Source organism: Ostrea edulis, chromosome 3 (assembly GCF_947568905.1).
Source record: "Ostrea edulis chromosome 3, xbOstEdul1.1, whole genome shotgun sequence".
In the NCBI taxonomy this organism is placed as follows: Eukaryota; Metazoa; Mollusca; class Bivalvia; order Ostreida; family Ostreidae; genus Ostrea; species Ostrea edulis.
In genome coordinates this window covers 50,139,485-50,153,836 of record NC_079166.1, presented here as the reverse complement: position 1 = coordinate 50,153,836, position 14,352 = coordinate 50,139,485, and the positions used below count along the sequence as shown (strand labels likewise).

The following is a 14,352-nucleotide window of genomic DNA, read 5'->3' as shown; positions in this document are numbered from 1 at the left end:
ATATATTCGCATGTGAAACTTTGATCCCCATTGTGGCCCCAACCTACTCCAAGGGGCCATGATTTTTTCAAAATTGAATCTGGACTATGTCAGGAAGCTTTCATGTGAATGTAAACTTTTCTGGCCCAGTGATTTTTGAGAAAAAAATCTTCTCAAGAACCACTGGGCCAGAAAAGCTGAAATTTATATTATATCTTCCTGACATAGTGCAAATTCAAGTTTGTTATAATCATAACCCCATGGAGGTAGGATGGGGCCACAACATGGGATCAAAGTTTTATCTACAAATACAGTGAGGTTGCCTATATAGAATCATCTCCATTACCGAATCACATTAAAGTATTAGTTACATATTTTCCTGATTCGAAGTCCAATACATAGTATAAAGTATCCTGTCATAAAGAGTTATTCTTGCTAACATCAATTATCATTAAAAAATTATTTTCAACTTGTTCATTGTCATAATTTCACGTAAAACAACATCAAGCATTGTCGTGACGTAGATTAGAAACACCGTGTGAAGCAGACAACTTTCACTTTTCGATCAAATTTCGCCGGGAACGATACAATGCAGGTAAGTAAAATTGTTACAGATGTTTGGTAGAAATACTCATCTAAAACCTGTAAAAACATCATCTTGTTGGGAAATCAGATTATAATTATATTAGCTATAAAGTTGCAGGTCGCTAGGTTTCCTATATCGAATCACTGCTACTGGCAGTAGTGAAATATTTTGAGTGAAAGGGATCTTGTCAAAATTTATTTTTCAAATTTGATTTCCGTATATTTAGTTGAAATAAAAAAGAAACACAAGTGAAAACATGCCATCTCAATCATTTGCATCAATTCTCTTTCAACATTACATAATAATTTGGATTTTCAGATATGCCCCCCAAAAAACTGAAAACTAAAACTGGTGGAAATACACCTACTCAAAAATCAGCAGCAAACATTGCTAGGAAATATAAAGCATGTGGAAAGAGAATGTCCCAAAGAGAAGAGAGAGAGTCCGAAGAGCATTATATAATGTAAGTACAAATGAACAGTCAATCAAGAAAGTGGTGTAGGAATTCCTCTATTCATTTCTATACCAACCGGTCACATTGGACAATAGGTAAACGTCATCCTTCAGAATCACTCAGTATGATTTACGGAATAGAAGAAGCTTTGAATTCGTTAATTATAACAGTTGAATGCACACAGAATGTTTATCTCATGTAATTGATGTGAATGAAAACTTTGTGTGCCCAAAAAATTACAGGATTTAACTGAATGTTCATTTTTGTGATTTTATACTCCACTAGTGTACATCTGCACGTAAATAACAAGGAACTGACAACAACAATACATGTATATATTATAATGTGTAAATTGCCAAACTTTATACTGTAAGTGAGACTACCATAACATATAATGTGTTTTTCTGTAACAAATCTTCTATATAATATACACCCTTTCCTACTACTCTTTTACATTTTGAATTTACCTCAAGTTTTTTTCTTTTTTTTTTTTAGCCTGCTGTGGATGGTGAAATCCAGCAGTTTAGCTTCTACGAAAATTATCATTGACAAATGTGTTGTGAAAGGCTATCATGTGTTTAAAATTCGTCCCCCATATACCCCTCCTCCAACTCGATTAATTGTTGACCGAGAATATTCAAACATAAAAGACAGCAATGCTTGTTTGGTGTGGCTTCCACCATTGAATAATTTCCCCCCAAATATTCATAATGACATTACAGATGAAAAACGTCAGCTGAAAGTTAGTGACATAGCTGGGCTACCTATTGGACATGTACCAAAATGCCTATCTGCACATTTTCGTAACATTTTGGATAATGGCGGCGAAATATTTGCCGAGGTGACAGGACAGCCAGTAGCAAGTTTTCCTCCATGGCCCGAGCCAAATGAGGAAGGGGGCGGTGTTGTGCTTCCCTGCGAATACATACTTGAAAATGTGAATGCTTCAACTTTATTTGATAAATTGAAGACAATTTTGTCACAATTAAAAGAGGGGGATGCGATGAAATTGTATACTTTATAGATGATAAACAGCCTCTGAACTTGACTTATAGATATGTCAGTTTTTTTGTACAATGCAAGGTGAAGATAACGAACAATGATCAATCTCATAACTCCTATAAGCAATATGACGGAACATATATCGAGCGACAAGTATCCTCGGTGACAGACTGTCCACCAGCAGAGATACAAACTCGATGGTTAAATGCAAGGTGAAGATAACGAACAGTGATCAATCTCGTACATAAATTATCTATTTTATTTCTCGATATTATTCAGGGAGCTCACTAGTTTTGAGGACGGGGTCCTTTTAGAATGAGAAATTTATTGAATTATTTGTTTAGATTGAAGAATGTTTAATTAACATACAATCACCCAGGTTTTTGTTTTAATAGCAGACAACCTTTTCTGTGTTTTTGACAGTAGGTTATCATTTTAGAAATATCTGGCAACATTGTCTCGAAATTGAGAAATTTTGGGAATTGTTTGCAAATTTTCTCCAATGAAAGGGGTCCTTTTAAATGGGATTCAATTTAAAATGATTGACAGCTGGCCTATCCCAGTATAGGCTATATGTAAATTTGCATTTCTTGAATAAATGTTTAAGGTGAATTAGACTGACTTTAAAGTAATTTAATTTTACAAACACACACTGGGTAATTGTGATTTATTAAACCTATTATGGATATATGGTAATTTTTTTAAATTGTCATGTAGCCCGTTTTCGTTTTCAGCTGCATTACCCGATATTCTTTTTTAAATTTCCATATATTGACGGGTAAAATATTGAATAATTCATGTTAAGGTCACACAAAAGAATATTTGTGTCATCATTTCTTTCTTCGTGTTTATTACCACATAAAAATGCATGTTGACATTGTCCTTAACAAAAATGCTCAGTTGTAAATCATGTGATTCGGTAATGGAGAAAATGATCCGGTAAAGGCGACTACTGTGCTCATTAACAAACAACAATAATTCCTATTTATTAAGTGCTTATTGAGAAATGATATATACAATAGTTTAAGTTATATATGGTACCACTATTCATGTTATATAATAGATTTAACTCGAACTCGGATACGAACTATCGACGCTAAACCATGAAGTGATCCGTTATAGGCAACCTCTCTGTATATAATAGGGAAATTAAAAAAAAAATCTTCTTCTCAAGAACCACTGGACTAAGAAATATTACAAATTGACATGAAAGCTTCCTGACATAATGGCAGATTTTACATACTAATATATAGAAAAAATATTTTAAAATCTTCTTAGAACTATTGGGCTAAAGGAGTTTACATTTACATGAAAGCTTCCTGACATAGTGTAGATTCAAGTTTGTATGAATATGGTCCCTGGGGGTAGGATGGGGCTACAATAGGGGACCAAAGTTTTACATGCAATTATATAGGAAAAATCTTTTATAATCTTCTTCTCAAGAACCATTGGGACAGGAAAGTAGAAAATTACATGAATGCTTCCTGACATAGTGCTGATTCAAGTTTGTAAAAATCATGCCCCCTGGGGGTAGGATGGGACGACAATAGGGGATCAGAGTTTTACATACAAATATATTGGGTAAATCATTAAAATTCTTCTTCTGAAGAATCACTGGGCCAAATAAGTTTACATTTAAATGAAAGTTTCCAGACATAATGCAGATTCAAGTCTATATAAATCATGGCCCCCGGGATGAAGTTGGTGCTACAATAGGAATCAAAGTTTTACAAGCAACTATATAGAGAAAATCTTTAAATATGGGCCAAGGTGATTCAGACAAGTGATGTGACCCATGGGCCTCTTGTTCTGCTTATGATCAGTTTTTAGCTTACCTGAGCCAAAGTATTTACAATGTTAAATAAATCAAATTTCTTTGATATACTCTTTTTAGTTTAAAAAATGACAAAGTCCATAAGTAAGAAAAATTGTCCAATCAATATGAAAATAGCATCTTCACAAGTCAAGGGTTATTGATTTGTTACTTCACACTAACCCTTGACATCATTCACTATTCAAAACATGGGTTTGGGATAGAGAATGATGCATTAAGTTAAAATTAAATCATCCAATGAGATTCCTTGTTTTAAGATGCAAGTTTGGTGAGAGAAAATACAGAAAGTACACAATGGTCTTCATGGGGGTACTTTTCCACATCATGAACATTGCATGTTGATTTTATATCCAACGTATTCACATTTTTGTCCCTTAAATGTTGTAACTATTTATCAATCTATTTCAATTTTGAACAAGAGGTACTGTGAGCAATGCTCACTAAGAATACCCCCCGCTTACCCCAATCTCCCAAAGGGTGTTGTTAATAGGTATAAATTACCTTTTTCCTGAGTGTAAAAATATGGTATGCCTTTGTAGAAGAAAATGGAAGATATAGTCCGAACACAAATCCATGGTATAAACCTATAATTTTGACCTTGAGATCAAAGGTCAAGATCATAAAGAGGTCATGAATGTACATGACACATAGTCTCATGGTGATACACCCATGTCTTATGGTATGACTATGTCAAAATCCTATAATCAATTTTGACCTTGAGATCAAAGTTATAGAGGTCATGAAGGTACCCCACACATCGTCTCATGGTGATACACTCATGTGTCAAATATGGTATGCCTTTGTCAAAGAACAAAGAAGTTATGGCCTGGACACGAATCCATTGTAAAAACAAACTTTAATTTTTGACCTTGAGGTCAAGGGTCAAGGTCATATAGAGGTCATGAAGGTACTTCACACAATGTCTCATGGTAATCCACCTGTGTGCCAAATATGGTATGCCTATGTCAAAGAACAAAGAAGTTATGGTCCGGACACGAATCTGCAGACGGACGGACAGACAGAGTGATTCCTATATACCCCCTTGAACTTCGTTCGGGGGTATAATAACTTGTTCAATTTGTTGAAACACAATTGACAAACACACTTGGGCAATCCACCATTTTCATGCGGCTCATATTCAAAACTTCATTTAATTGTTTCTTTATAAGAAAAAATCAGTATATGCACCCAGGGGTGCATGAGCCGAGTTGCATGCAATACATTGTAAAGCCAGGAATGACGTGGTATATTTATAATTGTGAAGAACTAATTTCAGTTTTAAACTTTTCGAGTTACTGTCCAGAAACCATATTAGTCCGGTTTTCAATCTATATTCGGTCACTATGACCTTGACCTTTGTTCTCCAAAATCAATAGGGGCCTTGCTTTGCTGGTATCCAACAATATATCCAAGTTTCATTTGATTCAAATTAAAAATTTTCGAGTTATCCTCCAGAAACCAAAATCCTTTTGGAATTTTAAATCTATTTTCAGTCACTGTGACTTTGACCTATTTTCTCCAAAGTCAATAGGAGTCTTCCTTACCTGGTACATAACAAAATCTTCAAGTATCATTTGATTCAGATTTAAACTTTCTGAGTTATCATCCAGAAACCAAATATTTCTGAAATTTTCATTTTATATTCGGTCAGTGACCTTGACCTTTGACCTTTTTTCTCCAAAATCAATAGGGGTCTTCCTTACCTGGTACCCAACAATATATCAAAGTTTCATTTGATTAGATTGTAAACTTTTCGAGTTATCATCCGGAAACCAATTGTTGACGCCCAACCGCCCGCCCACATCACCAAACCAATAGCAGAGTTCAACTTCGTTGCAACTCTGCTAATAAATTTCCGAAAATCAATCGATGGTCACAAATTCTATACCATGTTGCTGATGCCGCGCCATGTGTGTTTAGTTTCATTTTTGACCGATTATAAAAGGCGTTGTCTGATTGGCTCCACGCTACAGACTGCAAACCAATCATATGCTCGGTCTCAAACCCATGTTTTGAAAGGAGACTGATGTCAAAGGGATAGTGCGAGGTAACGTATCAATAACCTTTGACTTGTGAAGATGCTTCATATGGTGAGTAATAAGTGTACAAATTTTCAGAAAATTCCATGCAGTTTCTTAGAACAAACCTGGACAAAATCATGTCTACAGACAGATGGACAGACAGACAGATGGACATGGTGATTCCAATTTACCCACCCCCTAACTTCGTTTGTGGTGGGTATAAAATAGGGTGGGGTCATTAAAAAAATCTTCTCAAGAACCACTGGGTCAGAAGAGCTAAGATTCATTTGACAGCTTCCTGACATAGTGCAGATTCAAGTTTGTTAAAACCATGGTCCCCTGGGGTAGGATGGTGCCACAATAGGGGATAAAAGATTTACATGCAAATATATACAGGGTTTGAAACTAACTTTTTATGTCACCAGTATAATTTCAACCAGTCAGCAGAAAAATTTAACAGTCCACTAGAGTTTTCTAAAAATAATCAAACATATTTCGTTAATGTTACTAAAATGAAATAATGGAATTTAACTCAATATGCCTCAGACATTATTGTAACACTTTCATGAGATTTATATTTACTAAACAGGAAAATTGCAATTTTCTGACGATGATATATGATTCTGTTTATGTACGTCTCACATCTTAAAAAGTGTGACGACCTATGTATTTTATTTGATAAGTTGTAAGTTTTAACTCTAATGAATGGATATAGATACACATTTTAAACTTGTATCAGATAAAACTGCGAGTATGGAGTTACCTTAAGTATATATTCCAAATGATGCTTTAGAAAATTAACCAGTCCCATCGGACTGACTAAAACAAATGTCAGTCAGCCTGCCAGACTTTTAACCAGTCACAGACTGACAGGCATATGTTAATTTCAAGCCCTAATATAGGGATAATCTTTAAAATTCTTCTCAAGAACCACTGGACCAGGAAAGTACAAATTTACATGAAAGCTTCCAGACATAGTGCAGATTTAAGTTTGTTTTAAAAGCATTGCCTCTGGGGGTAGGATGGGGCCACAATAGGAGATCAAAGTTTCACACAAAAATATATAGAAAAAATCTTTTACTCAAGAACTACTAGACCAGAAAAGTTTATATTTACATGAAACCTTCCTGACATAGTGCAGATTCAATTTTGTTAAAACCATTGCCCCAGGGGTAGAGTGGGATCAAAGTTTTACATACAAATATATAGGGGAAATATTTAAAATATTCTCAAGAACCACTGGGCCAAAAGAGTTTACATTTACATGAAAGCTTCCTGATATAATGCTGATTAAAGTTTGTTAAAACCATTGCCCCGGGGGTAGGGTGGGAATACTATAGGGTATCAAAATTTTACATACAAATATATGGGGGAAATATTCAAAAAATTCTCAAGAACCACTGGGCCAAAAAAATTATCATTTACATGAAGGCTTCCTGATATAATGCAGATTTAAGTTTCCCCCGGGGGTAGGGTGGGGCCACTATAAGGGATCAAAGTTTTACATACCATTATACATGTATAGGGAAAATATTTAAAAATCTTTTCTCAAGAACCACTGGGCCAGAAAAGTTTATATTTACACATTATGTACTTGAAAACTTCCTGATATAGTACAGATTCAAGTTTGTAAAATCTTGGCCCCCCAGGGGTAGGGTGGGATCACTATAGAGGTGTAGTAATTGAGGCTGTACGGACCATGGATATCGGCCTGGATAGCTCAGTGGTTAGAGCACCTGACTAGTAATGCAGGGGTCCCAGGTTCAATTTCCGGTCCAGCCAAAGATTTTCTCCTCTCTCCTATATATACTACATTTATACATATATATATATATATATATACACTACAGAGGATCAAAATTTTACATACTAAAATATAGAGAAAATCTTTAAAAATCTTCTTCTCAAGAACCAATGGGACAGAGATAAAAGTTTCCTGACATAGTGCAGATTCAAGTTTGTAAACATCACGGCCCCCAGGGGTAGGATGGGACTACAATACGGGATCCTCCAAGGCACCTGATCCCACCTCTGGTATATCCAGGATTCTGTGTTTGCCCAATTCTTTATTTGGTATTCCTTATAGGAGTAATGAGATTGTTCACTGTTCCATTTTCTTCACCTTTTCACTCCAATGGACAACATCAGTCCCCTAACCCTTATTATACTCAAGACTCCCAAAAGTTCTGAAACTGTGTTTTCTACATACAGGATATAGTACCTAGTTTATCCTCCTCCTTGGGTTCAATTTCAAATGTCTGATCAGAGTTCACAGCAATGATGGTAGCCATGTCAGGATGCACCACCTGCCAGATTTGTCCTTCCCTTGCAAGGTCAGTGGTCCCATTGACAGCGATTATCTGGATGCCATCAGTAGTTGTAAGGAACTGACCACTTTGAAGTGAAAGCCCTGCTGGAGAGGACAACAAACCTTGTATGGTGGGATTTGCAAGACTAGGAGACACTGAAAAAGTAGGGGGCATTGTTTAAATCTTAATAATAAACTTAATGTTACTAAAATAAACAACTGACAATGTCATTTAAAGGGACTGATTCACGATTTTCTCCAAAATTTTCTTTTTCACTGTCTAATGTGTTTAAAAGATTTCACATAAAAATGAAGATTATACACATTATCATAGAAACTCATTTTAGAGAGTTTATTATTTGTTTTGTGAACAAAGATTGTGGTATGTTATTGTTTAAGAAATTTTCAAAAGAAATGGATATTGATCCAAGTTTATTATATCTTTCACATTTCAAGCATTGTTGGGGTAATTGTGTCATCTAAAAGTTAAAATTTGTGACTATGCTAAACTAAGATGCTTTGTATGCATAAAAAGAGTCTTTGTTTACATAACACAGATTTAAGGCTAAAATATTGCTTTTATTCTTGCATTCAGAAGGTCAAAATTTTGGCTGTCAACATTAAATGAGTTATATTTTTAATGTTTACCATCAAAAATGAAAAATATTTTTATCAAAAATCGTGAACCAGTCCCTTTAAGCTCCTGTAAAAAACTAATGGACTACTTTGAATGCTGTAAGAGTTGGGTACTGCAAAAATAAAAAGTACTGAGGTATACCATGGTATTTGCTAAATACTATTCTACGTACCACATAGGGCTGTCATGGTCCAGACATTTTTCAGTTTGGTTTGGGAAACAAAACCTTGGTTTTCAGTTTTTTTCAGTTCGGTTTTATTTTGAGTGATAAATCAAAATAATTTAATGATTTCGAAAATAATGTGGACCCTGAAATATCTATTTTTCAGTACAAACACAAACATCAATTTCTAATGCATTTTATTTAACAAAACAACACTCAACAGGTGACGCAAACTCTCATGAGCTTTTATGATCTAGCTGTAGGTGAGGTACTGCAAATTTTGACCTATGCATGGCGCTTACGGTCATAGCAGTAATTCTTTTAACGTGGTTATGCCTGCTGTAACACAGAACCTCCGTTTTTAAAGTCATAACCAAAAGACCTGCGACTCTCACAACTTAATGCCGGGCGTTTGGCAAAGGAGCAATCACCACCTATGTTTATGTCTGAGGTTTGAGTGGGGCGCGAACTCACAACCTCCTGGTCACGATGCAAACGCTCTAACACAGAGCTACTGCGATCCTTTAACATGCACAGTTTGCAGACTGATTGCTTTGTAAACACTTCGGACTCTCCCTTTCTTAGAAAATTAAGCATTCCCACCCTTGCGATTTCTTTCCACATGTCGCCATGTTTGTTTTACATGTACTATTACCAATTTTACATGGAAATTTATTGGTTAGAATAGCATTGATAAAATTTGATTGAACCAATCAAAGAACGTGTAGCAAACAAAATGGGATATGGAGAAACGTAAACAAAACAAAACCGAATTCCAGAAAATATTTTTCCGAACCGTAAGCATTTTACCAGGATTAACAGACTTTTCGGATCACCGTGACAGCACTAGTACCACAGTATACCGTTATAATCTTTTTAGCATATAATAAAGTTATTTGCTTATTAATTGCGAATTGTACTTAATATAAGTATTTATAGTTGTATAATTTGCACAATGCAGTACTTTATCAATCCTTCCATCCGATTCCCTTTTTTAAAATCTTTTTTCCAAATAGAAGATTTTGACCTTTTATGAAAAAGTGAAAATGACAGAAATCAACTTCATAAATCCTAATATGGTGAGTGTTACCGTAATAGGGCGAACAGAAACGTTGTATTTTCCCATTTGAACGGTGAGCGAACAGCGATTATCCCATGTCTCTATCAGACCTCAGTCTGGTTCTGAAGTTCTATGTTCAAGGTCAGACATCAAAGTCACTGGAGTCACTTGACTTGATACTAGTCTGTAGGTCTTATCATTCTCTTATCAAATCTCATTGATTGAATATTGTTTAACGTCCCTCTCGAGAATATTTAACTCATATGGAGACGACACCACTGCCAGTGAAGGGCTGCAAAATTTAGGCCTATGCTCGGCGCTTATGGCCATTGAGCAGGGAGGGATCTTTATCATGCCACACCTGCTGGGACATGAGACCTCGGTTTTTGCGGTCTCATCCGAAGGACCGCCCCATTTAGTCACCTCTTACGACAAGCAAGGGGTATTGAGGACCTATTCTAACCCGGATCCCCACAAGATTATCAAATCTGAAGATCCCATGTCACTATCAGTCCCGGTTCTACAGTTATACACTCAAGGGTCAAAAGTATTTCAGCACTGCTAATTTTCACTATACTTTTTTCATTACAACTTTCATGTTTTAAGAACTTCACCAAAATTTTATAATTAATGTTATCATTATGAAACTTATATATGGTCAGAGATCAAGGTCTCTGGAGTCCCTTGACCTTAATACTAGTAAGTTTGTAGGCCCTGTCATTCTCTTCTCATTTCTGAACACCTGAGTACTCTTAATCATATATGTCAAGTTACATCTGTAGAATTTTAGAATTAATTTTCCCCCATAGTTCTATATTAGACCCCATCACCATTTGATCCTCCCAAAATGTACTTTAACTCCCTTCAATTTGAAAACAAAAACATTTCTGCTTAACAAGATACATTGGCCTATCATACCCTTGAGTATCTAATACTTTCAATGAAAGGTTACGGAGAATGGCTGCAACCATCTTTAGGTAAGAGAAAGCAGAAGAACAAGAAGCAAAAGCATAAGAATCAAGCAAAACCAATGTTTGGGATCCTTAAAAATACTCTACTGGAGGTAGCAGATAGTCCTGGGTCTGTCTCCACCATTGATTCATCACTCAAATCATCCTTCAAAGTAGGATCTATTGTGATGATGTCATCGGTATCTGTGCTGGGTACCAAGGTAGTTGTGCTGATGACTTCAGAGACTGAAGTTACCATGTCTGTGCAATCCACCATAATGTGTCCTATCAAAATGCATTTCAAGAAAATATAAACTAGGACAAACAGTTTCAGTGACCTAAAACATGCCTCCCCTTCATAAAGCCCAGAATTATTATTATTATTTTTTTATTTTGAGGGACAACTTAAGTAGCGATTTTCCTCCCAAGAAGTATGAAAAACTGTTTAATGTTATATAATACTTTAATACATCATGCATGGAAATACTGTCACAAGAGTTGTTTTTGAAATTATTTTTTAAAATATACAACTTGGCACTTGTAAATGATGCGACATTTCACTCATATTTTAATCCACTTTTCCCCCTGACAATCAATACCCGTATGCACCTCTTAAATATTAATTTTTGTAAAACATTATCCTACGCATTCTTTGATAATTCTTATTTATTAATAAGACATGTGATATTGAATAATCAGGCTTTCTCATTTTTACATTTTATGTCAAATTGAAAAGCTGTACAATTTTATAGATACAAGTATATATATACACCATACACAAGCTGAACAATCGTTTTTCTTTACATTTGCTCTACTACCTAACTACATGTGTACATGTACGCAATTATAACATAAATTGTTTTATTTTGATTTCACAGCTAAGAACGTTACAAATGTCAAAAAAATATATATAATTGAATTTCTTTTTAAAAATCTTCCTACGGGACCAATAGTTTTTCCAAGTGACATGCTTTTCTGCTTTGTTCCGTAATAACAAGCTAGGCAAAACAATCAATGCCATTACATAATAGATAATGCAAGTGAAGTTACACAGACGTGACCTACTTCAAATACGCAATTTCCGAGTTGCCTAATAGTTCTTTCCCTTTGTAGAATTCTTATGCACAGCGAGACACAAAACCACACTTTCGTCCACACACGGTGGGTACAAATGCTTATCGCTACCTTCACATATTGCCTAAAGGATGATAATCAGACATCATACAACCACCCAAACTGCTGGAGCACACAAATTTGAGTAAGTTCATAATTATTTGATAATAAAATAGCTCAAACAAAATTCGATAATCACCATCTTTCTTTGATTAAAGTATCACTCGTGCAGAAGAAAAAATAAAAAATAAATTAATATCTAATTTAATGGTCTAATTCAAACAAATATCATTCTTCATATGGTCAGTTTAATGTATACCAACGGCTGATATAAACAAAATTTATGCTTTCAGAACTATTATTGTTATTTACATAGCTAGTCTACAATATATGTATACATCTTGTACCCACGGCCACCCAAGCATTCAACAGAATTCTGAACGTACCTTCGTCACAGAAGAGCTGATATCTCGGAACTTGCGTATTGGTCAATACAACATCAAATGACCCTGATACATTTTGTGTTTATTTTTTTTTGTTTCGTTTACTTTTTACTAAATGAATAATCGAAGGGAAAGTTAATTATTTTTGATAAATGACGATAACGTTATCGAAAATTTTCTTGAACTGTCAACAACTTAGCAGGATCAGCGTTTCTTCCCAGAATGCTCTTAGAGTTAGATGTCAACATAAACAAAACACACATGTAGTACTAGCTATCGGATGAATACCTACATTGCATATATAATAGTGTAACCCGATTTTTGCTTTTGTTCAAAATAACTCAATGTTGATAAACTCAGGGTTTTCCCTTCATTAGAAAACATCTATTTTCGGAAGAAATTATTACACTCCTCATAAACTCTTTTTTTAGAGCTCATGGATAAAAGTAAACAAATCAAAATTCGATAATTTTCTACCTCATTTTCAAAATTAACTGGGGCAAATCCTATTATAATATCAGATCTCGGTATAATGAAGTTGTCTATCATTATCCATTAAGTTGGAAGAGTCGTAATATTCAAGAAATTTTGTAAAATGAAAATCGTAGTAAATCGGCTGGTCAGCCATTTTAATTAGACGATGACTATATGAGGCTGACTATGTCAACTCATAAAAAAATAATTAATTTATTGGAATAAAATTTTCATAATCAAGTGCTTAGGATTTGTCAACAATCAACTGATTTTTTATTATAATCGATGATTGGAACACCACTAAATATTATATAATGTATATTCTATTTTTCGAATGAGTACTTAACATACTAGATTTTCAAAGAATTTTAGTATATGATTTTTAAAAATAAAAAAAAGATAATACTACAGCTGCAAAAATTTTAGTATTAGGGGTGGGGGTACTTAGATTTGAAATGCTGTTACTTTTTCAAAATTAAAACGTTTTTGAATGCAAATCAATATTAAATATCATACATTTCACACACACACACATATATATATATATATATATATATATATGAACGATAAAATTGTCATATATATCACTAGTATCGAAATTGTTGTTGATTAAACTTTGAAACTGTGGTTACAATTTTTAAATTAAAAAAAATCTAAATCACGATAATTAGGCCTAATACCAAAAAGGACTTCAAAATTATTTTTATTAACAAATAATGTTCATTTGTTTGTGACCCACATCAACTAGGTTCCGCCCTTCATAACAGTTATGTCGTAAAACATATAGGCCTAGTTTCATCATGAACTTGTATGTCATTTCCAACATCTTGAATTGGGTGCAATCATTCTTCGATCATCAGTTTCTAAGTTTGTTTTTGTTATTTAGCGGGGAAAGCAAAAAGAGGCGAAGGGTTTCAAAACGAGTCACCAACCTCGCATTCGTACGACCTCGTCTCAAAATGGCGAATGTATAATATATCCTACGCGTGCGCATTTTTAATTTCGGAATTAGTCTCGATCATCTAGACGTTTTGTGTGTAAGATATAATACTGCAAATAAAAAATGCAAATAAACAACACTTCGTCACAAAGGGATAATATTCAATGGATTGATGTTGTGAATAAAACAGCTTATTATTTTGATAGCAACAAATGGTACGTAAAAGTGATAAATAATCGCTATATATAAAATTTAATCAAAGTACTGAAAGTACTGTGACGCGGTGACATATTGTATATGTTCTACTTAATTCCTATTAGTTCCTATGCTGCTAAGGAAGAATTGATGCCATGAAGGTGAAAAAAGAAAAACGACAGGAACACTGTTG

At 34.5% G+C, this 14,352-nt stretch overlaps 1 protein-coding gene across 2 annotated transcripts in view; it reads right to left on the bottom strand.

Moving 5' to 3' along the window:
* Positions 1–14,006, bottom strand: part of LOC125676013 (calcium-responsive transcription factor-like) — an 83,392-nt gene extending 69,386 nt beyond the window's left edge. The window contains exons 1-3 of one of the 2 annotated variants that reach the window (XM_048913896.2): positions 13,957–14,006; positions 11,103–11,279; positions 8,098–8,340 (exon numbers count right to left, since the gene is read on the bottom strand). In XM_048913896.2, coding sequence (XP_048769853.1) covers positions 8,098–8,340; positions 11,103–11,279; positions 13,957–13,963 — 427 coding nt within the window. In that variant the 5' untranslated portion in view covers positions 13,964–14,006. Of the gene's footprint in view, positions 1–8,097; positions 8,341–11,102; positions 11,280–12,059; positions 12,386–13,956 lie in introns of those variants that run through there. The other variant, XM_048913898.2, reaches the window with a different exon arrangement.
* Between the last annotated feature and the right edge of the window lie 346 nt (positions 14,007–14,352).